At 42.8% G+C, this 26,169-nt stretch overlaps 2 protein-coding genes across 7 annotated transcripts in view; both read right to left on the reverse strand.

The window, feature by feature from the left end:
• CPT1A (carnitine palmitoyltransferase 1A) overlaps positions 1-5,901 on the reverse strand; it is a 46,320-nt gene extending 40,419 nt beyond the window's left edge. Inside the window, exon 1 of one of the 2 annotated variants that reach the window (XM_081843802.1) lies at positions 5,717-5,901. The gene's annotated coding sequence lies outside the window, so the exon portion shown is untranslated. The remainder of the gene's footprint in view (positions 1-5,716) is intronic. The other variant, XM_081843803.1, reaches the window with a different exon arrangement.
• Positions 5,902-23,905: 18,004 nt separating this feature from the next.
• The window catches only part of LOC309331486 (SITS-binding protein-like), a 37,483-nt gene continuing 35,219 nt past the window's right edge, over positions 23,906-26,169 (reverse strand). For all 5 annotated transcript variants that reach the window (XM_081843700.1, XM_081843698.1, XM_081843699.1 and 2 more), the window contains one exon: positions 23,906-24,253. In XM_081843700.1, the coding sequence (XP_081699826.1) occupies positions 24,080-24,253 (174 nt within the window). In that variant the 3' untranslated portion in view covers positions 23,906-24,079. The remainder of the gene's footprint in view (positions 24,254-26,169) is intronic.

The raw sequence follows: 26,169 nt of genomic DNA on the forward strand, positions 1-26,169 counted from the left end.
AGGGTTTAAGACCCATCAGCTACCCTCACCTGACTTAGCCAGCTAGTTGAACCCATTCCTGGTGTGTGGCCACTGTCACATGCTAACAGCCTGTAGAAGCCACAGGTGAGAGCTGAGTGGGTTGGGACGAAAGGTGGACAAAGTACCCAAGAAAAAGCACAACGCTTCCCCCAAAAGAGGTACTACCATGACTACAAAGAAAACACAGTAGAGAAGAATGCCAACCTGAAAAGGCTTGCACAAGCAACAGAAGGAAAATGAGTAGAGGGTTACTGAAAACTAATCTATGGCTTGGAAATCTAGAAATATTGTGTGTGCTTTTCTGGAATGAAGCACATTATATGCCAATGTCAGAGAACTAAACTCAGATTCTCAACGTAGCTACACAGCATCTGCAAGTCACATCATGAGCCAACGGACAAACAGAAACCCTACGTGGCAAGGAAAACAAAGTAGTACAAAACAGCAGGTCAGCCAAGGACAACGTCACTGACAGCTGTGCAAGTTCACTTGCGCTTTCCCATCAATAGTCTAAAGGTAAGCAACTCTTTGAAGGCACCCTGTTTTTATCATAAGCTGCAATAAACATTAAAAGGTTAATAGATCAATAGGCTTTACTCAAACCTAGAACAACTGGTTGTTTCTTTTAATGAAAGAACAGGTATATTTTAATGCAAAGCCATATGGGTATGCAGAGATGCTGTTCTCTTTTCCGAAATCTGCAAGCTTCTCATTCACTTCTAGGGGGCAACATAATCAATGTGGCATGCCCCAAGATCCTTTGCACCAAACTGGTACAGAATGCTGTCTGCAACTCACAAGTGATATGCTAGTATTAGTAATACCCATCCCAGAGAAGGTGGCTAAGACTAAGGGGTTCAGGACATAACTAGAGAAAGCAGAGAGGCTCCCCACTTTATATCAACTGGCCTCTCCCACCACAGGCATGCTGGTAACAGCAAGGTTCTTAATGCTCCTCGAGGTTACAAATTTCTTGCCTTGATTAGAACTGGTATTTCTCCATGGGGCAAATCATAAAATCTAGATAAGAAGTGTACTCCTGATACCGAGCATTGTCAAATTACTGTAAGAGTAGTGGTCATAAAGAATTATCTATTATCTATGTGTTCCTTAGAAAGAACAGACACTAGTTAATAATTACTGCTTCAGTGTGGTTGCTGCCCCATATGTTAACAGTGAGACCACACGGAAGGTGTCTATTGTTGCCTCCAATGTCAGAACCACTTGGAGTACAGTTTCCCCATTACATACATTACCACGAAAACATGGGAAGCAGCCATGTAAATGCAACACCCATTTCATTAAGGTATGAACTGGCTATAGGTCAGAATGCACACACAAGTTCCAGTATGAAAATGCTATCACATTAGATTTCTCATAAAAGCGGTTAATAATTTTCAGAATAAGATAATGGGACCACCCCTTCCTTGTTGTAATAGAAATGAGGCTTATCATCTGCAGGACATGCTGAAAAGTAAGTTGTGTTTGTTTTTAACTTCACTATAGATAGTAGTAATTTCAATTGCATTTCAAAGCAGTTTTCCTCAGATTTCTCCTTCACTTATAAATATTCCACTTGAGAATAAAGGAAGAGAACTTTGGCTTTACAACTTTGGGTGTATGCACATAATTCTTAAGAGACCACTGCAAATATTTCTCAAGTTTCAAATATGCAAAGAAAGAGATAGCAGAAAGAATGACAGATTTGAAGAAACACACACCAAACCACTTTGATTATTTAACTTTTTATAGGTTCCTTTCACTGGTTTACAGAATTCTCTAATAAACAGAAAAAATCAACAGTTATTCTCTATATTTAAATAGCCTCATTTTGTAAAAGATTGAACTGTGTTTCCCAAGTACTCAACATAATTACTATGTTACACCAAAAGGAACAAAAAGGGCGAGAAACCATGGGTATCATGCCAAGGACGGCAGGCACACTGATTAATTTACTGGACGAACAAATCTAACAAGCACAAAACACATTCAAGTCTAACAAATGTATTGTGACATAATCGGTTAATCTCTAAGGGAGCACAAACTCTTGCTTGTATTGGCTACAACAGAGGAATATGGCAACCCATGTGGAAGTCTAACAGGAGATAGAAATATGTCTAGAACTAAACTTTACTGTCAAATATACCCAATTTTATAAAAAGGTTATATAAAAGGAAAATAACTGACTTTCATGAAATATGTCCCCAGATCCTTGGAGCTAGCAGTGAAGACGACTTATCTACAACAGGGCACGCTGCTACTTTTGCTTTTGTACAACTGAGTATTTTCCAGAAGCAATACTGCAAGCAGGAAGACGGCGTCTACTACAGTATTTCCGTTTCTAGCAACGCAAGAAAACATACTTGACCTACAACGAGTTCCCAAAATAGTGCCTTCTTGTGCCTTTTCTTCAGTCCGGCCTCTCATCCCCACCCCCCGTTTTATTAGGCCCTGGTGATTTAATTTTATGGAGTCATGCAATATGTCATTTGAAAGGCACTTCTGCAAAGCAGCGTACTTCTTGAAACCCCGCCCTTCCTCCACAGCAAAGAAAGATCACATGACGGACTCAGAAAAGTAGGCAAAAGGTTACGCTGATGCACACAACACACCACCAAACTACAAAAGCTCCGCTTGCCTTTCACGCTCTAGCCTTGATTCTGTTTCAACATCCCAATTCTTAGAAATGGGAAGCACCATCAATGTCCCAGGAAAACGATAAAGCACTTTGAATGATTCACACATACAAAAGGAAATTCACAGTACGATTAAAATTCAGTGCTTTCTTAAACACAAGCTAACCCGGCAGCAAATTCAACCCTCAGATTTATAAAAGTATAACATGGATATACAATATGGGGTGCAGGGAGTGAGAGAACAGGACACACTTCTCTCTCTTGTGCTGCTCATTTATTGAGTATGTCCCTGTCCTGCACCCAAATACTATTCTAGGTCCCAGGGCTTTCAAAAAGGACATACATCCACATAACTTTGCATAGGATTAAAAATTCGTATAGCACAATCCTATGCATGTTCACTCAAAGACCTACAAAGTTCAATGAGGCTCCCATTGTGGATGGAAGAGAAAAGCATGAAAACCTTTTCTGTGAGGTTTCTTGTAACATCTAGGCTTATTTTTACTATTATTTCTCTCTCAGCATCATGCACTTCGGGCGTCTACCACTCAACTTTGGGAACAACATAAAGTGCTGCCTACCCTTCTTAAAACAAGATGCATTCACGAGATGCCCCCGCTTTTCAAATGCTTCATTGTTATGGCCCCCAGCCTCCCTATGCCAAGTGTGCATTGTCTGGTGAAATACTTTATGTCTAGCCGAATACGTGGAAGGCTAAAACCCCACTAACCCACCCACCCACCTCTGATCAGTGCCCGCCTGAGATATTTTGCTACCGTATGCAAACATCCTGACAGCACCCCAATGCCCGCCCCCCCCACCTCTGGATCCCCACTCCATCCCCACCACTGCAACTGTACTCTCACCTGCGACTTTGCCCACACTGCCTCCACAATGCAGTGGCAAGGGCACAGCAGACAATGGTGCTGTGCCAGTGGTGTGGGAAGCTGTAGTGGGACTGGCAGCGGCGCATCCGTGGGGGCAGGGAGGGGGTTGGATCTGCCGCCTGAGGCAAATGGTTTCACTTCGCCTCATGCATGGGCCGCTCCTGCTGCTGCCGCCTTCAAATCTCCCCTGCCTTGAATTCAGCACTGTTGACATTTCAAGGTATTCCACAGTTTTCAAGTCTGGTTTTTGCACAGAATGGGAAGATCCAATGTGTAAGCTTCCACCTGCCCTATATTAGAATGAAGTGTTTCAGGACTTTCAAAACCCCACGCTAAGATGGTCATTGGCTCCTCTGTTGCAGAGGTGATGTGGCCAAGTCACAGAAATCTCAAGCATTAATAAGCAGGAATGAGCACTTGGCTTAATACACATTTGGTGGCACTGCACATGTGTTAACACCACAATAACTTCTTTTTATTTTGTCCATACTAAGACTATTCCTAATCTGCAGCTATGTGAAGAATCATGCGTGCAGCTAATATTGGAGACACTTTCCATTTAAAGGTGTGAGAAACAGGATCCTGCTTGTACTACCTCACCCAGCTATTCCAGTTATACTAGAACTACCACATTGCTCATGGCAATTTATCCCAAATGTATAGGACCATGGTCAGGGGGTTGGTGCAGTAAATGATTTTAAAAGAAAATGTTTAGAAATTAATCACAAGAGCCCACTAAGAAGCCATCATAATCTTCTCTAAGCAGTAGCCAAGATATAAGCTCAGCCATTATTATGAGAAATTCATATTAAAACAAAAGCTTCCTTAAAACCAAAGTTTGCATAATGCCCTGGGTTTCCTCAGTATTAAATGAAGGTCTACAAGTTCCTGCAAGGCTCAGATTCTTGGCAATATGTATAGCTGCAGGCTCCAGAATTACAGCATTAGTGGTTTATAGGGATAGGTTTACCTGTACACAATGTCCAAAGATTATGTATTATTTACCCAATTCCAAAATACACCCCCACTGCTGTCAACTCATCGCTGAAAGCAATGTTCTCAAGAGGTGCAACCAGTTCATTTTTTCCACTATTTGTATTGTATAGACTAGAGCTGCCCTTCCTCTGCAAAATGCACACTAGGGAAACAGAGGGTTTAACTGTACTAGGGAAACATTCTTTATTATGAAAACTACAGCTGCAATTCTACACTTACTTATCTGGGAGTAAGGCTCTTGAACCCTATGGGCTTACTTTTGAGACTGAACTGTAAACTATCCAGTGATTTTAAGGTGTGTGTGTGTGTGTTTTTAAAAAAAGAAACAATTTGATTGCCTGACTTCTAATGAAGTCCCCCCCCCCAAAAAAAACCCCCCGCAATGTTTGTACATCACTGTATGCCATTGATAATATCAAAGGGTATAATTTCCTGTCAAGGTGAGACAGCATTTGTTTATTATATGTTGTCAGCCACTCCTCAGAGAAGACCATATTGTGAGCAACCTGGACTTTAAGAGATTACAACGGAGCACTGTTTGCTCAGTAGTTCTTACTTAGTGGCAAAAGGTTTCACTCCAATGCAAAATACTAGCTAAGTTCAAGTAAAAGCTGGAAGGAAAAATAGTATTTTAATAGCACAAGCAGAAGTCCTGCTGTGTTCAGCTGGGCTTGCATCCAAGTTAAGGGTACACCTTGCAAAACTTCAGTCTAAATTTCCGTTTCCTAATCTTTGACAGGACTCGATGAGCTCAAGGGGAGCAAAGAGTTGTGCTCCGTTAAGCAGCAGAAGACCCTCCTCCTGTCCCAGCTTGCTGCATTAACGGAAGGAAGATTATAAACCGCGATTCTCCAATGGCCCCTCTTTGCACACACAGGAGCCAAGTTGCTCCCCACCCTGGGATGTCCTTTCTCCGCTAAGCGCCAGGGAGCCGCGGAAGAGGAAGGCGCTCACGTGGGAAGGGACTCTCTCGCGCACGCCGCCTCTCTCCTAGACAGTCCCTCAGACGGCGAGCGGAGTAACCCCCGGGCACTCCCCGCCCCGGTATCGTCGCCCCCTCCGGGCCCCGCGTGCTCCTCTAGATGTGCGCGGGGTCACCCTCCCTAAACGAGCGGGAGAGAACCGAAAGACAAAAACCGCGGGTGGGGCGGGGGGGGGCAGAAAGGCTCAACTTACGGGCTATCCGGCGAGGAGGAAAAGGGGCGCCTCCTCGCAGGCGGCTGTGAGGAGACGGAGAGAGAGCGCGCAAGAATGCGCGAGGGAAGCCCGCGCGCAGTGCAGCACCCTGGAGCGCCGCCGCCGCCGCTGCCACCGCCGCTGCTGCTACCGGCTGGGTCCGGATTGGCCGAGCTGCCAGGAGAAGGGCGGGGCCGGGGCCGAGAAACGGGAATTGCCGCTCCGGGGTGACTGGGCGGGGAAGGCGGAGGCAGCAGCAGCAGCAGCAGCAGCAGCGGGCGCAAAGGGCGAAGGCGGAGGAGGAGGCGCGGCAGGGGCGCGTTCGGGCAGGGCGAAGGCAGCAGCGGGGCGGAGCTCGGAGGAGCTGAGGTGGAGAGAGGGAGGAGGGAGGCGGCCTCCCAAAGAAAGCAAGCGGGGCTCTTCTGGGCTTGGAAGGAGAGAGGAGGGCTCCCTCTTTCTCATACCGGAGCGCGCCTGCAGTACTGGTAGTCCGAGGGAAGAGAGGACGGGCTTTCCAAGCCCCTTTTCTCTCCCCGCAGAGGAAGCGGCACAGTCCCGCAGTCCCTACTCAAAGCCCCGGGAATGGAAGCGTGGCGTGTGGCGCTCCTTGGCCTGGCGGAGCGGGAGGCGAGGAGGCATCGGTATAGAAAGGCAGCGAGCTGCCGGCCTTGACACGGGAGAAAGGCTCTGGGCCTCCGCCCAAGCTGGGCACTCCAGAAAATGATGCCTTTCGCGAGAACTGCTTTCCCCCAATGCTGCTCAGACATGCCCCGCTAAATTGTGTCATGCTGGTAAGGCAGGATAACATACATGCACAAAGCAATCTTAACCCCCCCCCCCCCCAGTGTAGAAAGTACTATTGCGATTTTTGTAGCTTGCAGCAGAAGAGCAGTGATTAAAGGATTATAGCCAGATGGATGAAATGAGAACCCACCTGGATCCTCACCGTATATGAAAACTTCTTTGTACTTTAAAGAATAAGAGCCCTGAAATGCGATCCTTAAATTACATTTAGGGACCTCCGTTTAGGGATCGCCAGTGACTGTCAAATACAATGAGGGCATGACACAGTCTGGATTAGAGGTTGGGTGAACCATTGTCCTCAGAAGGAAGACAAATGCTTCTGATTCCTCTGTTGAAAAGTGTAGTAGAAACTATTGTCATGGAATGCGGATTTGTAACTTCAAAGTACAGTGTTTGCCTGTCATTTGTGGGTTGAGTAAAATAGTGAAATGGGGTAGCAGACTGAAGCAAACACCACATTAATACCATAGCTATGGGCCCATTCACAGCCCCTGCAAAAGGTAGATCTGTGTTGTGTGATAAGAGATCTGCAATGCTCTTCTAGATCTTTGGGAGTGCATATCCTATCAGCCCCAGTCAGCATTGGACTGGCTTGACTAGGATGGATGGGAGTTGTAATCCAAAACATTGGGGCATTTGAACCATCGTCTCCCAGATTCTGGACCAACACTCTAGATTGTAGGGGTGGTTTGTTGGTTTGGAGGAGATAGTTGGGACGTCTTCCCCTGTGAGGGGTTGGGGCTCTCTGGTCCTGCTCTAAGAGCTGTCTTTTGCTCTGAGGTGGCTGAGAATATTTTGAGGAATTTGAGTTTTCTGGAGAGCACCACATTCCACAACCAGAATCACACAGGTGAGGAGGGGAGGCATGGCGTGAGAAAGCTGACTGAAGTGGACCCCATATTAACACCATGGCTGAGGGCCAACTCCTAGGCTTCTCTGTCCTTGAACTAGTTTAATTGCCCACAATACAAGAATCAATTCAATGTACCATGAATAGACATTTCACCTTGGGTGACTTCACAGTTTACATGTTTCTAGAGAATGAAATCAAGTTTATTAGCTCTTATGAGCAAGTAAGTTTTTATTTTGCCTAGCTGGTATAAACCTCACAATAATTTCTTATATATTAAACCCATTTTCCTATGTGCAACAGGCAGTTACAGTTCAGAATTAGGATGTCGCCATAGCAACGTACCTTGTAATGAATGACCTGTTTAGAAAGTAGATTGGCATTAACTGAACTGTCGTGCTTGCTCAAGAATGTAGGTCAAAGGTACTGGAATTGTTCTAGTACTTGCTCAGCTACTTAGGTTAATTGGTTTTTCTATAAATCTGTCAATATGCAAATACTGCATGCCGCCCTTTCATGAAATTACAGGAAACTGTTAGAGAACAACATTACAGCTTCTCCAATGGACGAAAGAGTTAAAAGTTTGAATTGCAAAATGTGAGTTAGCTGCAGGACAGCAAAATGTGACCACTGGCAAATATAGTAAGAGTGACTTATCACACTTATATCTAATGCATACCACTCAGAGGCCATTGAGCCTTGTCTGACATTGTCCTTAGGCCGTACTCTGAGCCTGAGAGGTTGAAAGTCTTGTATTTGTATAGGCCACTGGCCATAACATTTTGACAATGCCTCTTTATGCCTTAGCAGAATGTGGCCTAGCTGATGTTTGGGATGCTCTTGGTTTTGCTGCAGAATGGGGCAATGCACCCAGGATGGCAGATGTGGGGAGTCTATGACTCTCCAGAGCTTGTTGACTATAACTCTTTCCCGACCACAAGCATTGGCTACGCTGGCTGGGGCTAATGGGAGAAGGAGTCCATCAACATCTGGAGTAGCATAGGTTCCCCATCCCTGCACACTTTGGGACAAAAAAGCCACGTGGAAAATCCAGCTACATTGTGTGATCACATCTGCTAGAAGCTTTTCTTGTGTTATATGTGTACACTGTCAATAGGTTAATGTGATTTATGTTCTAAGCATGCCAAAATAATAATTACAAACTAAACAAAGAAATAAAACACACACAACCTCATCCCCAATGCTCTGTTACGTTTGAGGTCTTAACCTACAAATTCCTGCCTTGTAATGTCAACCCACCATTATACAGGAACAAAGGATGATGCCTTATATAGTACTGGCCCACCCAGCTCAGTATAGTCTATACTGACTGGCAGCAGCACTCCAGGGTTCCAGACGGGGGACACTCCCAGGCCTACTTTGAGATACCATTGGGACTGAACCTGGGACCTTCTGCATGCAAAAGATGTGCTATATCGCTCAGCTACAGCCCTTCCACTAAATATTCTAGTTCTCGAGGCTCTGAATAAAGAGCTGATTTAAAAAGGAACGCAGGAACATGCCTCCTACTGAGCCTGGCTGCTGATCTATCTAGCTCAGTATTATTGTCTACACTGATTGGCAGCTGCTCTTCAGGGTTTCAGGCAAGGCGTGTTCCTGACTGTACATAGGAGAGCCGGAGCTCTTTGATCAACCTGCAGTGCAGTGACTACACACACCCTATATTTCCTATTAATCTGTTGCCAAGATTGATGCTTATCTAGGATAATCTGGTTGTGAACCAGAGCCCTGTGGGTTACCATGTCTCATTGCTCCCCTGCCTATTTACCCTTCTGTTACTGGTCTTTGCTGAGCTTTGGAAACATGGCGATTATTTGCTCCTACGACCTGGAACATGGTGACTGAGTACCCACACAACCTGAAGACAGCCCCTGGGAAGCACAAGATTGAGGCAGGCCACATGAAGATATAATCAGTTGTTGATCTGCTATTACTGCTAAGTGCTGTGTCTTTTTGAGAGCTTTCTTCATGCATCAGCACCCCAGCCAAAGTGATGAGTTGGTTGCACTTGAAGAGTTACACACCAATGCACACACCACAGCAGTATTTGCATCATCATCACGAAAAAGCAACTGCATAGTCATGCATGCTACTTGGGAGCCCATCTTAGGCAGCCTAGCCTGCATGCTTGTCAAAAATACTGAGGGGGCGTGGAGAGAGAGAAACAACTGATTCCTGACTCTGCCCTCACTGCCATCCCCAAAGGAAAGTGCCTGCTTTCACTCAAGCAGATTAAAGAACAAGTTGCCTTAAAAAAATGTTTTTATGGAAAGATTTTCATGGATAATAAAGGCACATATAACGTCTCTGTTTTCAGTTCATAGAGTCCTGCCTACAGATCAGTTACACTTGGTGTGAGACATTGCTGTCATAGGCTGTGTGAGGTTGGGCAGGGGGAGAAAGGGGGGTAATTATTTTTCCTTCTTTTGCATAGTTCATGGGCAGGACTTTGTGTCATTGTCATGTGCATAGGTTCCTCGTCAATTTGTTTATTAGTTTTTGTTGGTGGTGAGAGAGATGGAGAGCCCAAGGCATGGTTGGTTGCAGAACAAGTTGCCTTTTAAAGAGTAGGACTCAGCCCTTGCAGACATGCGGGGGGGGGGAGGAGTGAGGTACTGAGAGGTCCCCCCCACCTTGTTTCATTTTATCCATTGTCAATTATCACAGGGCTCCACTTCTACTAGTCTCCCATATAAGCAGAATGCAAAGGGTTAGTAAGAGCATTAAAATACCTTTGGGCATTTAACAAAGTGACGAAAGTCATAGGGATGGAATTAATGTCTGCAATTCACTCTTGACTTCTTCTTTTCAAACAGAAAAGGACAATGCCAGCCAGTAACACTGCTTTAAACTACTTTCTACAGCTGCTGGTTTGCCATCAATACCTGTACTTGTGGCAAATGTCATCACAGTTCCAAAGAAACCAGAATGAATCACCCACCCGTTTCGCCAGGAAGCAATAGCTGCCTGGGCTGTTTCTGAACTATAACGCAGCCAAAACCTAGATCAAGGTAATGACAAATAAAACGCCACTCCAACTTAATAATGAAAGCTGCAGCTGATGTTGCAGCTAAATCCCATTAGCCACTGTATTCTTGCCAGCCTTTTATGTAGTTTGGGAAGCAAATCCTTTAAACAATTATATCTTTGGAAGAGGTAAAAATAAGGCAGCATGGGTGAAAGAGTGGAACCTTTCAAGAGTCTTCTTGTACCCTGGTCCTTACACGCACATGCTTGCTATTTAATTTTATGTGGCTTCACTGTCAAGTAGCTGTGCATCCTTCACTATATGCAGGTCCCACAATACATGAACTAGCATTATCAGGACACACAGCCACACACACCCTGCTGCAAAGCTAGATGTGTCCTGATTTCTACTGGGTACATATGTGGGGCTCTCATCCCTATCTGCCCTCACAGCTTCCCCTCTTGCAGCTAGCAATGGGAAAGCACCACTGGGACTCACAGGGTTGTTTAAGTGGATGAAAGCCCTCATGCTTACCTATGTTGGGTTTTGGGGTTGTTGTTTTTAAAAAACCAACATATATGGGATGGCTATTTCATTTATTCAGCCACATCTATGGAGATTATGAGACGGGAGGAGCTGGAGTTGGAAGAGCGCTTGGAAGCTCTATTGCCAGAAGGGCTGGAGCTGGTGGTGACTCAGGGAATCATTTATAGGGCGGAGGACATTTGGCAGGGTGAATTGTAAGCGTGCCAGCAGATGCCACAATATGCACCGAGGAGCCCCTGGCATATAAGTCCTTTACCCAAAAGATCTTATTTGCTTTCTATCCTTTTCCATTTCAACCCGTTGTACTTCCACCTCTGGATTGTCAAGTAATTGGTTTCACATGGCACGGGAAACACAGGACTAACTGTTCCCTGTCTGCAGAATGAAATATGTGAAATAGCCCAAGGAAATCCTTTTGGTTGTTGCCTAAGGGCTGAACTACAAGTGACTATTAAATACAGTACATCTTTGCATCTAACTGCAGGTGGGTTTTTAGTTTCTTTTTCTTTTTTAAAAAATGCGGATTGCTCCAGTGGAGGTGGGAGTAACTTAACCCTTTTCTCGCCATCTTCATTCCTTAGCAAATTGCCTCTTTTGAAGCGGATATTCCTCTTCTGAAGTGGATAATTCTAATCAAAATTATAGAGAAACTCTGCCGGGCTTCTCCAGCAGCAAAGTTGAGCTGGGATGGGGAAGTAGAAATCTGTCACCTCATCAGTAATGTTATGCTACCCTCACACAAATTCTTTGAAACACTTCTGAAAATCCCACATCCATGGTTGCCTTCATGAAAGTGGGGAGATAATGTAATGCATTTTTTTTTGCTCTAAAGCCCTCACTGAAACTCTTGCTGAGTGCTGTGGAACTTCAGAATCTTCAAACCTTGTTGCTCTCTTGGTGCACAGGCAAAAGCTGTTTAATGCTAACTTCTTATTTGCAGTGAAATTCTCACTGAATTACTTTGAACTACACAACCAAATCAGAAGACCGGTGTCACTTCCAGGCAGTGCCTTTTTTTTTTTGGCAAAATAAGTAAATGAGGTGCTGGTTCCCACTTCTCGATAAAAGGCTGGTGGATGCCAGCACAAAATGGCTGCTCTGGGCAGGAAAACAGAGGTAACAGTACTCTGTACCAGTGAGTATATGGAGACATGGGAGCTCTTTGCCACACAAGCCTAATGAGTTGCAATTAGTGCTCCTTTGGTGTAATGCTTAGGACTGGGGAGATTCAGGTTTAATTTCCACTCAGCCATAAAGCACATACCTCACAGGGTTGTTGTGAAGATAAACTAAGGCAAAGGAGAACTATGTACACTGCCTTAAGCATCTTGGAGAAAAGGTGGAATATAAATGTAACAATCTTCTTCTTTGGCGATCACTTGTAGCTGAGTAAGATTGTCTTCCATAAACACTGTTTTCAAAAGTGAGTCCATAAGTGACTGTGGAGGCCAATTCTGGATCCATATGTCCTTCCATAGTAGGGACATATGTTTCTGGGTAGGAGTTGATCATGGTGAGAATTTAAAATGTAACAATAATACTTATACAATGACAGGTGCATATTTGCTGAAACACGTACCTTCCTTGAAAGTTGGTATGTATGTCCATAATATGCCAATCCGGCCTCCCCAACCCAAACCTTTTTCTTAGTACTACCTACATGAAACAGTTTTTGGACTAAAATAAGACCAGGTTGTTAGGTAGTTCCTAGTGCCATCTAGTGGACAGAATCATAATGAAATTGCTTGATGGTAACCCATACTTCACAGTGGGAAGGAATACTGTATACGTACAGTGGTACCTCGGGTTAAGTACTTAATTTGTTCCGGAGGTCCATTCTTAACCTGAAACTGTTCTTAACCTGAGATACCACTTTAGCTAATGGGGCCTCCCGCTGCCGCCGCGCCACCAGAGCATGATTTCTGTTCTCATCCTGAAGCAAAGTTCTTAACCCAAGGTACTATTTCTGGGTTAGCGCAGTCTGTAACCTGAAGCGTATGTAACCTGAAGCGTATGTAACCTGAAGCGTATGTAACCCGAGGTACCACTGTACATATATTGAAATAGACATTTGAAAATCTGTATAGGTTAGTTGTTAGTCGTCCTCGCAGAGGTACAATCCACAAAGTACCCTGGGAAGAGAGATGGATGGTTAAACCACTCTCTCTGTGAGGGGAATAGGGGTCTCTTAACAACTTTCAGGATCCCTAACACACCATAGGATTCCCAGGATTCTTTGTGCTGTCAATGTAAGGTGAATATGTGGCCTTAGTTGTTTTGTGATGCTTCCCCAATGCTATCACAATATCACTGTTCAGAGGGGCTATAGGCTTTTTATCACACATATGGGTGGTCATATAAGATACCGCTTTCAAATACTGTTTGCACCTGCAAATGTTTTGGAGTGGCATCATTTCCAATAAGTGCATATTCTGTAAGTTCCTGCTGAAATCTCATAACTTTTCATACCACAAATGTTCATGGAGAGGTGGGGAGGGGTTGTCCTGCTTTTGTTGTGCTATAGCCACCCACCTCTGGGCAAACATAGGATTTAGTGGACATTGAGCTACTGAAGCAGCAGTAGCAGCATATCTTCTTCCCAGGTGTGATTCTTCTTTAAAACTGCTTGGTGAATATATTTTGAATTAAAAGGCCCTTTTCTGCAACTTTAACAGCCTGGGAACTAAAGTTGTTTTAAAATTGTTTTACATTTATTGTGAAATGCCTTCGAGGAAATTCTGTTTTCAAAAGGCAGGTCAAAAGTCCCTGAAAAATTAATCAGTCAATGTTCAGTGTATTGAACAACAAACTAAAGTTGAAACTATAACATTATTTTTCAGGGTAATATTATACTATTTTTCATGTTTAAACAATATCTTTTCGGTTGTTTAGTTTTTTATCATGACTAAAATGAAATATTTTTATGTAAAAGAAGGCATTTAAAGGGGGAGGGAGGCATTATTGTAGACTGTTCATAGCAGGAATAAACACTGTTGCTTGCATTTAACCAGTTTGTTGAGGATTTAGGGAGACTAATATATAAACACTGTCACATTTTTCAGAACCGACACAGTTCCAAACACAGTTGCAGAAGGTTAAGCTTCTTGTCTACACTTCATGCAATCTGACCTCAGATTCCGTCAAAGGGGCCAGCTTTCAAATATATTTTTGTAGTAGGTGAACTGTTGTGAAGTGTTCAATGGACTTTGTCCTTATGCAAACGGAAACTGAACTGGTGGCATCAAGTTTGCCCCTGGTGTAATATGTCTGACTCCTGCAGTTTTGTGGAAGGAGCAGCTTTGACGCATTAAAGCTGAAAAGCATGACGCTGATAAAGATCCAAAAACCAATACATAGTTTTGTAACCACTGGCTGTAAACATGTTTTGCAAATTATCTATAGGTGCGTACACAAAGAATTTACTGCAGTGCACTTTGTACACATTGGCTTTTTTCTTTTAAATGAAATCAGATGAACTTTGGATAAATGTCCACATTTCCCCAAATGTTTTTTAAATACTGTAAACATGGCAGTGGAGAAAATGAGCCAATCCCTCACTTGTTGCCTGCGTCATGGTCCTGAATACATTGTAAAGAAAATGTAGTGATTCAAATATCAAGAGAAAATCTAACTTCCACTTTCATAAGAGCTATCAGTAGTTACTGATAGCTTTTTGGTTTGGTTTTTTGTTATTGAATGAAAGAGTTGAAGGGGACATGTATCCTTTACAATCTATTCTCAGTGATCTGACAGATACCTTTTCACTTTATTTTGTGCTTGTTCTCATTATCATATTTTCAACTTTTTACTTCACAGGCATGTGCACTGCCCCAAAGAAAATAAATAATAAATTGATGATGAAACAACACTAATATATCAGCCACATGATGATATGGAAGCATTAATCTGAGGGTTTTTTTGTTTTGTTGTGTTTTTTTAAGCTATCAGTATTACTAAAACTATCTCCAAGAAAACAGGTTGTGTGCTGGGACTGGAACTAGCTGGAACAATTGGCCCTAAAATTATTTTTGTGATACAGAAAATCCATTTAAAAAGACTAATCATTCTAAATCATTCGTTTAATCTGAAATATCTGTTTAAGGATTAGCATTTGTCACTCTTTGATGCTAATGTATAACTTTGGATCCTAACATTCAGTAAGAAACTTGGGAATCAGCTTTTTTACCAGGTGACCCATGGATAGTTTCCAAACTATGTTCCGGGATTCCTTGGAAGTTTGCATCAGCATCATTACGGTGAGATCAGTAATGATTGACCTGCTTATCTTAAATAAAGCTTAGAGCTTGCTATCTACAATACAGTGGTGCCTCGGGCTAAGAACTTAATTCGTTCTGGAGGTCCGTTCTTAACCTGAAACTGTTCTTAACCTGAGGTACCACTTTAGCTAATGGGGCCTCCTGCTGCCACCGCGCCGCTGCTGCATGATTTCTGTTCTTATCCTGAAGTAAAGTTCTTAACCCAAGGTACTATTTCTGGGTTAGCGGAGTCTGTAACCTGAAGCGTCTGTAACCCGAGGTACCATTGTATGTATAAGCAGGATAGTGGTGGTGTGTTTTGATTACACTCTCCATTCTTGTGAGGTAACTGTGTCACCCAGCAGGCCTGGCTGTGCCTTATATGAACCAAGTTTGCATTAATAGGGATGGCAGAGTAACTCAATTTAGTTTGCATTTAAAGGCAAAGTTAACCAAATTTGCATTTCCCAAAACAGGGTAGTAGTACTACTAGTACTAATAATAATAATAATAATGAGAAGCCACTCATCTGACTAGGTTGCCTCAGCCACATTAAAAACACAATACAACATCAAACATCAAAAACTTCCCTGTACAGGGCTGCATTCAAATGTATTTTTAAAATCATATAGTTGTTTATCTGTTTGACATCTGATGGAAGGGCTTTCCACAGGGCAGGCACAGCCGAGATCTGTGGCACTAAGTAACTCACTAAGACTGCAAACCTAACCTCAGTCACTAGAGAATAAATTCCATTAAGATCAAGGAGACATACTTTGAATAAGCAAGTGTAAGGCTTAGAGTATTTCTTTCGTTTGCTAGAGGATTAGTTCAAAAACATCTTGAGATGACTTACAATGCAAAAAATATATATCATTATCCTCATTGTTTCATTTCTTGCCTACCCTTCACCAGAGGGTCCTAGGGTGGGGTAGAGCATAGGAAAACAAAACACAAAATGATTTTAAAAAACAAGCAAACCTATAACATCAAAACAAAACAATAATTCCATTATAATACAAAATATACAAGAGAATGAAAAAGAACAGCAAGCACTGCATCCGATGCACACTTACCTAGGAGAATGCTCTGCTGAACACATGCAGAGAATGGCACTCTTAAAATCTTCACTGGAGCAAGCAGCCAAAAGTGCAGAGGCTGAGCTGCAGGCTAAAACTATGGCTAGTTGTTAATGGATGGATGAATTGTGGGGCAATGAAAGCCCTGGCAAATCCCAGGGGACTGAGCGAATATGGAATTACAATGCTCTGAGCTGAAGACCCATTGCCTGAAGAATGGGCATCATTTTAATATTCAGCCCGGAGAGCTTGAAATCAGATTCGATAAAGGGATAGTTCCTAAATCATAGCATGCACCCTTAACTTGGTTCTTGCGAGATACTTCATGCTGAGGAATCCTGGAGCAGAGCAACTGTGGACCAGTTCTGTCTTAACAAGGGTATCCTTCTAGCCGGAGATGCATACGGTACTGCTTTTCTCTAGTTACAGATAGGTAGCCGTGTTGGTCTGCCATAGTCAAAACAAAACAAATTCCTTCCAGTAGCACCTTAAAGACCAACTAAGTCAGTTCTTGGTATGAGCTTTCGTGTGCATGCACACTTCTTCAGATACACTGAAACAGAAGTTTCCAGACCCTTCTATATAGTGAGAAGGTGGGGAGGGGTATTACTCAGAAGGGTGGTGGGAATGGGTGATTGGCAGATAGCTGTGATGAGCCTGTTGATGACTCTTAACGACTGCAATAGGTCTTACAGGAAAAAGCAAGGGGTGAAAAGGTGAAAAATGGCTTTGTCATGTATAATGAGATAAGAATCCAAGGTCTTTGTTCAGACCAGGTTTCTCCATGGTTTTAAGTTTGGTGATAAGTTGTAATTCAGCAGCTTCTCTTTCCAGTCTATTTCTGAAATTCCTTTGTAGTAAAACAGCTACTTTGAGATCTTGTATAGAATGTCCTGGGAGATTGAAGTGTTCTCCTACTGGTTTCTCTGTCTTGTGATTCCTGATGTCCGATTTATGTCCGTTTATTCTTTGGCGTAAGGTCTGGCCTGTTTGTCCAATATAGAGAGCTGAAGGACACTGTTGGCATTTTATGGCATACACAATGTTAGACGATGAGCAATTAAATAGTCCCGAGATGGTATGTGTGATGTTGTTGGGGCCAGTAATGGTGTTGTCCGGGTGTATGTGGCAGCAAAGTTGGCATCTGGGTTTATTGCAGGCTCTGGTGCCAGTGTCCGTGTTAGGTCTGGTTGTAGTATTATTGTGGGTTAGGAGTTGTTTAAGACTGGGTGGCTGTCTGTAGGCAATGAAAGGTCTTCCTCCCAGAGCTTGAGAAAGAGAACTGTCATTGTCCAGGAGAGGTTGCAGATCTCTGATGATGCGTTGTACTGTTTTAACTTGGGAGCTGTATGTGATGACTAGAGGTGTTCTGTTATTTTCTTTTTTTGGTCTGTCTTGCAGCAAGTTCTCTCTGGGTATCAGTCTGGCTCTGTTGATCTGTTGTCTAACTTCATCTGTTGGGTATTTTAGTTCTAAAAAGGTTCTAAATAGTACCATTACTGGCCCCAACAACATCACACAAAGGTTCTAAATAGTACCATTAAAAAGGTTCTAAATAGTACCATTACTGGCCCCAACAACATCACACATACCATCTCGGGACTATTTAATTGCTCATCGTCTAACATTGTGTATGCCATCAAATGCCAACAGTGTCCTTCAGCTCTCTATATTGGACAAACAGGCCAGACCTTACGCCAAAGAATAAACGGACATAAATCGGACATCAGGAATCACAAGACAGAGAAACCAGTAGGAGAACACTTCAATCTCCCAGGACATTCTATACAAGATCTCAAAGTAGCTGTTTTACTACAAAGGAATTTCAGAAATAGACTGGAAAGAGAAGCTGCTGAATTACAACTTATCACCAAACTTAAAACCATGGAGAAACCTGGTCTGAACAAAGACCTTGGAGTCTTATCTCATTATACATGACAAAGCCATTTTTCACCTTTTCACCCCTTGCTTTTTCCTGTAAGACCTATTGTAGTCGTTAAGAGTCGTCAACAGGCTCATCACAGCTATCTGCCAATCACCCATTCCCACCACCCTTCTGAGTAATACCCCTCCCCACCTTCTCACTATATAGAAGGGTCTGGAAACTTCTGTTTCAGTGTATCTGAAGAAGTGTGCATGCACACGAAAGCTCATACCAAGAACTGACTTAGTTGGTCTTTAAGGTGCTACTGGAAGGAATTTGTTTTGTTTTGCTTTTCTCTAATCTTTGTGCCAGTACACTATTGCACTGGAATGTAGCTTAGTAACATCTTTGTTTACAGCTGCCCAAAGTCTTCCCTATTGAGAGACAGCAGCATATCAAAAACAAGCATCTGATACTTAAAAGGGTTCTGCATTCCACTCAGTCTCTTCGCATGGCCTAATGAGGCAAATACTCTGAAAACTGGGGAAGCAGAACTAAGATGTTTGCTTATTTTGCACATTAGCGTGATCAGCTGCACATTTAGATAAAGTGCCATTTATGCTGGTGGAAGTCAGAGGGCTGGCATAAACTCAGGCTCTTGTCTGCAAAGAGTAAAAGCTCTGTTTATTTTTAGAATATGGCTGTTTGATTTTTGCTTAAACATCATGTCATATCAACTGAAGTGCTGTGCTGCAATGCACATAATTTTATGCTATAAAACTACCCAGTCCTCTAAGCAGATATTTCGTTAAGAAGCAACGTGAAGTAACTTTTACTGACTTTAAATGGCTGTGTGTTTAATTGCCCAAAAATTATCAAACAAAAAAGGGAGGAGGGCTAAAAATAGGGATGGGAATGATAGTTTTGACAAATCTTGTGGGTGGGTGGGTTGGTGGGTGCAGTCTCTCTGCCAAAACCCATCAGAAACTCTGCAGTGGATTTCAGAGTCCAGTATCAAATCTGTACTCTAGCCTAGGCGCCTCAATAGATTTTGGAAGGGATCCTAGGCTTTGCCATGCATGTATTAGATCTCCAGAACATTGGTGATTTTGTCTGCAGATGTGGGCTGAGTCTTTGTGTTCTGGAGACATTTCTGGGCTGCCTTAAGCTTTACCGGGCATGCTCTCCTCCAAAAGGATGCAATGATATTCCTATGCCTCATTTAAATTAGCCTGATGCACAAGGAAATAGGCTCCCATGCCTAAGATGGTTGTGTGGAATTGTTCTGACAAGCTACACTTGCTGAAATTCCCTCTTCAGCAAGATTCTCAAAGGTGCAAGAGCCCTATCTTGTCTTCCAGCTTCCCACTCTGGCACCAGAATAGCTAAAGCCTTTCTCCAAATGTGCCAAGAGACCCAGTGGACCTTTGGAAAGAGACCAGAAGCATTCACAATCCAGGAGGACTGTCAAGACAAAGGTCTAATTCAGCACAGGCTTACTGCAGTGGCAGGAAGGTTTATAGCGGGAAACTGGAAACATCTGAAAGGGGCCTGATGTAGACAGTTGTGTGTTCTCTTAATTATGGGAAAATGTGGTTGAGTAGGGGACAAATTAAGCAAAGATAATTCCTCAAGTGTCTGGCAAAGCTTTGTTTTGTACATAAATGATGTTACTATTATCTAAACTGTTCCAGGCAGGGCAGCCAGTATTTGGAATGCTTGCCATCTATTAAATAAGATTGGAAACTGTAGGTGGGGTCTTGGTCTAGCTACCTCTTGTAAAAACATGTATATTAGTGAGGGTGCAATAGTGACAAAAATAAATAACCTGTCATGTATCACATTTGCAAATAACTTGTACTTCCTTTCCTTATCCCTGTTCTCTGTTTTCTACATTAGTGTGTTTTTCCAATCCTCTTATTTATATGTATCTATTTTCTGCCTTCCCCCCTCAACTATGAGTTTGTATTGTAATTTTGTTTATACTGAAACTTAATAAAGAATTTTAAAAACAACAATTACACCATAGCAGTGTTAATTCTCTCTTAGCTGCCGTGTCAAAATCAAGCCTGGATTTTGATGTGGATTAATGCAGACCCATCTTTTATTTTATTTTTAATGGCTCCTGGGGGTGACCGTAGGCATTTTGGAGGATCAGAAAGTCCCATTTCCCTTGGATTGTTGCCTTCCCATTCCAAACATCACCCCACTGTCAAATTCCATCTCCCCCACATTATTTTTCCTCCTCTCTCCCAAGTTCCTGGATTTTCTTGGCTGTTGTCTGTTTTGACTTTGGACCCTGCCCCATTGTAGCTGACACACTGTGTTTTCTCTGCTGTTTACGATACCCAGGCCAGTTGGAAATCATCTGCAGGAATTGGGGGCAGGGGATGGGGAGCCACATATTATATCCCTAATCCTTGTTTCCATGTAAGGGTGTGCACAGCCATGTGGCATGGCCTTGATAGCCTATTGAACTTAGCTGTAGTGCCCATTGGAGTTTCACATTACAATGTAGTATTTTTAATATTGTAACCAGGGCTGGAAAGTGGAGTAGAAACTGCAGCAGCAATGGCAGGAAATTTCAATCCGAAGTGAGGCAGTAGAAAAACTATGATAATAGACTAGGCAGGGGTATTCAACAAAGGTCTGCCAGAGTAATTTTATCTTGCTCAGATCTAAAGCATACCACTTGGAAGCCAGAGTGAAGCTTTGTCTGATATCGCCCTTAGGCTGTATTCTGGGGCTAATTGGTTGGAAGACTTGGATGTTTATAGGCCGTAACTGTGTTTCATAAATGCCTTGCCATGTTTTCACTACACTGTGACCTGGGTGCTAATTTCTGATGTTACTGTAGGGCAAGCTGGCAAACATGTGCCCCTCTAGATGTTGTTGGACTCAAGGCTTCCAATAGCCCAAGCCAGCATGGTCAGTGGTGAGGGATTATGGGAGTTGTAAACCAGCCACATCTGGAGGGCCACAGGTTAGCCACCCCTGTTGAAAGGCAATGGATGATTATGGCAGAAATGGGAAGCTTGTGGCCCTCCACATGTCATTGGACCACAACCATATCATCCTTGACCACTGGCCATGCTGGCAGGGAGTTATAGAAGCTGGAGCCCAACAACTGGAGCTTTCCAAGATGGCTCCTCTCCGCTGGCAATAGATCAACTCCTGCTCTAGGTGGACAGATTTGCGGGTGTTTGTTATGATCTGCTATTATGTGTTTATTTAAAGATCCATTTCCTCAAAAGTCCAAGGCAGCTAACAATCTAGAAACAACAAATAATATAAAAAGGAACAATGAACACATTTTACAAAGGGCTGCTTTAGGTCTTTTAATCTGTGGTGATAAATAGACATTATTTATTTAGCCTGTCATTCTTTAGTGTGTGACAACTAGTTTTTAGGAAATCTCTACACGTCAATTGAATAAGACTGCTGCAAATCTAAACAGACTTACTAGGTTAGTGAGTCTACTTGACCCAGTGAGATTTACTGCTGAATAAACATGTATGGGACTGCACTACATAATCAGTTAGTTGCCTTGATGCTATACTTCTTCAGTTTATTTTACAGTGTAAACAAATAGATAAACCTCTGCAAAAAAAGAACTCTTACAACATGAGGAATTATAGATGAAGGGGAAAGGGATGAAAAGTGGAGCCCTAAGAAATATTTCTCCACTAGATGTCTCCGCTACACAACATTTGTTAACAGGACTGAAAGAAGGCCCCTGGAGAAAAGAAAATGAAATTGTGCGAGGGATAAAGGTTGGGTATGAGAAGAGCAAAAGGCAGCAATTGAGGCTTTCATCCATAAGCTGCCTAAGCAAAGGAGCTATGAGGACACTCAATGCAACTAAAACAGGGCAAAAGCGAGAATGCTGGTTTGTCAATGTCATTGTTTAAGCTTATAGATTGTACTTCTGAGAGATGTTTTGTTGATAACTTGATGCCTGTGTCTTTAATGTAAGTTTCTTCTTCTGAGGCTAGAGCTTGAAATGTAGGTTTCTTGTTTTTAAACTGTGTCCACCCCCTGTAATTTATATTGCTTTATTTACACTGCATCACAGAGAAGGTGTTTCCCCCACACCCTGAGGGCCTAGTTTGTACCACTGCTGAAGAGGTAGAATCATAGAATTGTAGAGTTGGAAGGGACCTTGAATGTCATTTAGTCCAATCATCCATGATGCAGGAATCTCAGCTGAAGCATCCCTGACAGATGGCCAGCCAACCTCTGCTTAAAAAGAGGTTGGTGGGCAAAGTGTGATAGTTGCTGTGGGAAGTCTACAATTGTACGGTTTAGAATTTTTGCACAATCCTTTACATGTCTAGTCAGAGGCAGCTCCCATGGAGGGGATAAGATTGCACCTTAAGAATATTTCTGTCAGACCCATGTTTTGTATGAAAACATGTGTTGGAAGGTCATCTGAAGTCTCTCATCAGCAACACCAACCTTCCACTTGTGCTAATGCTTCTGATACCTGAATCAGCAGCAAGAGAAAGGTGCTTTGATGGCTCTTGAACATGAAAAGGAATAATTTTGGCTGTGGCTTTCTAGATCTTTTGCTCTTTGGGTCTTGGAAGCAGCAAGGTGCATTGATTCATGTAAGTCAGAATTATTAAGTTTATTCATCACCCTTTTGCCTCATAAAAACACCCAAGGTGACGTGCATCTCAGTTAAAAAAATAAAACTTTTCACCAAAAAAATCATATCACTTTTTCAAACTCATATTGATGGAATGCTCATCTTAGACAGCTAATCCCTCACAGGATTTACAGATGAAATAAAACATTTTATTTTTACTGCTTTCTTAGAACAAGCTCCAATCCAGCACCAGTGGTTGTTTGTTTTGTTTGTTTTGAGTGGAGAAAGGGAGAAATAGTCAGCCGATAGCTTTCAAAACAAAAGTAAATAATGGGAGATGTATGTTCTGTCACTGGAGAAGGGGAGCACACAATCTTGAAAGAATGTCTAAAAAGAAAAATGCTGAAAGGTTCATGAAATGATGAGAACAACCCTTTGCTCCCCCCCCCATAACTTTTTTTAAAGGCATCCCCACAAAGGCAATTGCCCTCCTTTTTCTTTTGCTCCAAAGATAGGCAGCCTTGAATTCCTCTCCTAATTTGCAAAGTTCGTTCTCCTTTCACAACCAAATTTTGGAGACATTTATGGAAAATATCCTAAACGATCAAATCCATCTTGGAAAAGAGACTGCATTTTGCCATGGGATTTCATCACAAACAGCAATCTGCTGGTGGGGCAGGGGGGAAGACTAAGTTGGTGGGGTACCCTTTGCAGCCTCAATGGCTGTATTCCCTCTGAGCAACCTTCTGAGGACCACAAGCCAGCAGGGGGCAGAACCAGAGGCAAATGTGAGTGGAGTCACAAATGTAAACTTTTGTACAGGAAGCTCACATACCCCTCTCTGTCCTCCATCCAGCCAAGTGAGAAGCATTATCAGAGCTCAGGGACACATTCCAGCCAGGCAAAAGCACTCAAGGAAGGTGAAAAGCCTGGCCAGTGAGGGGTGTGGCCTGTAGAATGTTCTGAGAGCCAGATAGAAAGGCCTGGAGGACCACATTTGAGTCCAAGGCCTGAGGTTCCCCATCATCCTAAGCCCCATCATCCTACTCACCACTCCCCGCCCTGCAAACTGGGTGTTTCAACTGATTCTGCAAAGAGGAGAACAGGCCTAGGGGTTCAAGGTACAAAATTGTAGCAGTTGCTGTAGTCCTACCAGAAGCCCTTGGAGAACTTTATAATTTTTGGAAAACAGACAGTGGGGAGTCAAGTCTATTTTAAATGCACACATTTAATAGTTCTTTCAATATACAGATCCTGGAAACGTTGCAGTGGACTGGAAACACTTTTCAGAAAAAGAGAGAACTTCCTTGTCAACATGGATGCTCTTGTTGGCAATCCTTCTCCGAGATACAGGGAAACCTGAGATCTGAGTCAGATTTGGAATCTAGAAAGTCTTAATGAAAACAGGCACATCCATGAGAGAGACTGAATAGTTCCTGATGAAGGTCCCTCCATCAAACACCTGGGCCGTGTTGATGTCCTTCCACTTCTGACCTTCTCTGGGCAGGTAAATATCTCTTTGACGTTGCCCTTGTTCTGTTATTGGGGCAACAAGGACCTGAATTGAAAAAGGAAAGTTAGAGGCATTGGAACATAGAAGACTTCTTTATACTCAGACCATTGGTCCATCAAGCTCAGTTGTGTAGACACTGCCTGCCCGCCCTATCTGGAGGCATGAGGCATTGAACGTGGGATCTAATGGATGTGAAGCATGTGCTCTACCAGGGCTGTAGCTTTGCCCTTAGAGTATGTAGTCAGAACACTGATAATTTCCGCTCAGCCCCTCCTACGATCCTGCGCAGGGCTTCCCGGGACCGGGGTGCCACCAGCCTTGGCTACAGGGTGGCCGTCGCCCCACTGATAAAGTAAAGCTCACTTGAAACCAGCACACTATTACCTGTTCTGATAATGACTTTGTATCATAACGGTGAAATTAATAAAATTTGCTTTGACGCCATCTATTAAAATCCCACCCTTCTTCCCAAAAGATCCAAGGGCGGCAAACAACAAGTGATAAAACGATTAAAAAATCTTGAAAAGATGTTACGAATGTCTTTAAAACAATTCCAAGACTGATGCAAACTGGGCAAAGAATGATCTAAAGAAAGGTTCCAGGAAGATGAGGGCAGCCTTTTTTTGGTTTGTTTTAAAACGCTAAGTTCTAAGGAATTAGAGTGCACAAATGTTCATCATTAGAGCACAATGGTTCTTTCCAAATTCATGAACGATTCTTTATGAGTGACGGACTTGAGTCTGAGCCCATACTTATTTTAACTGGAATTGCCAGGAGTTGCAAACACATTACATTGTATTTTCAGAACTGAACTTTTATCACAAATTTGGATCCCAGCCGCTCAGCAGAAAGGCCTGATGTTCTTAGTCCAATCTTTGGTTTTGCATTAGCTGTATCGTAAGAAAAGATCTCTTCTTGTTAATGCAGGCCATATTTCTGCATTGGAAACTGTCCGATTCAATTTTAGAGATTCCCCCCGCTGCCCCATTTAAGTGATTTTCTGGGAGGAGATATATGATGATATCTTATAAGTGCAGATTCCACTTGTCAGCTTACCATAGGCTGCATTTTACAAATAATGTTTGCCATGAAATTGAATTTATGTTCTTTTTAAAATGCAAGGGCCAAACTAGTGGAATGATGGCCTGCCTTGTTTACAGAAATGGATCTGCTGCTCCCTTTCTATGAAGTGTGAAGCAGATTTAAAGTGGGAAAATGTCCTTTTCTGCTGCCTATGCCTTTTCTCTGAAACCCCTTGATTTTTCTCCTAGTGGACCTCCATGGCTAAAAGGAACACTGGCTAAGAGGAAAACACATTTCAAATTCACCTGGAAAAGCATAGATGGGGATATTTAATTCCCCCACTGATGCCATGCTTTAAATTGACCCAGACACCAATTTAGAAGGAGTCAGGAAGACTCATAGCTAGGTCCTGCCACCATCACATCTAGTTCAAAACTGGGGAAATGGCCACCTTTATTTGTCGCAAGCTGAATACATCCACTGAAATCAATATAAAAGCATCAAGGTCTCAGGACTTGATATATGTCAAAGCTCTGAGCCTTTCATGTTGGATGGTACAGCGATGCTAGGACATTTGCCCTAGGCCTCTATGCAACAGATAAGAAACCTTTAATTGATGCTGACACTATTACCCTTCTGGAGCTGCAGTTCACCTTATGGAATTAAGGACAGGTCATGAGTGTCTGTTTCACTTAACTGAATCAGATGAGGCAGTGGGGTTCTGGAGTGCAGACCTGACTTGGAATGGATTCTGACACAGAAGAATATATTAACTAGCCCCAATATAACCAGAAAAGGCCACCTATTCCTGAGTTTATAACCATAAACAAAGGTAGTAAAATATGAAGTCAATATAAATGTTTATACTAATGTCTCCATTCCACAAGGGTATTATATTTCTTTCACTCACAGAATTTCCATGTACAGATGCAAAGGAG

The sequence above is a fragment of the Podarcis erhardii genome (genome assembly GCF_964252035.2).
Source record: "Podarcis erhardii genome assembly, chromosome: 1".
Lineage (NCBI taxonomy): Eukaryota > Metazoa > Chordata > Lepidosauria > Squamata > Lacertidae > Podarcis > Podarcis erhardii.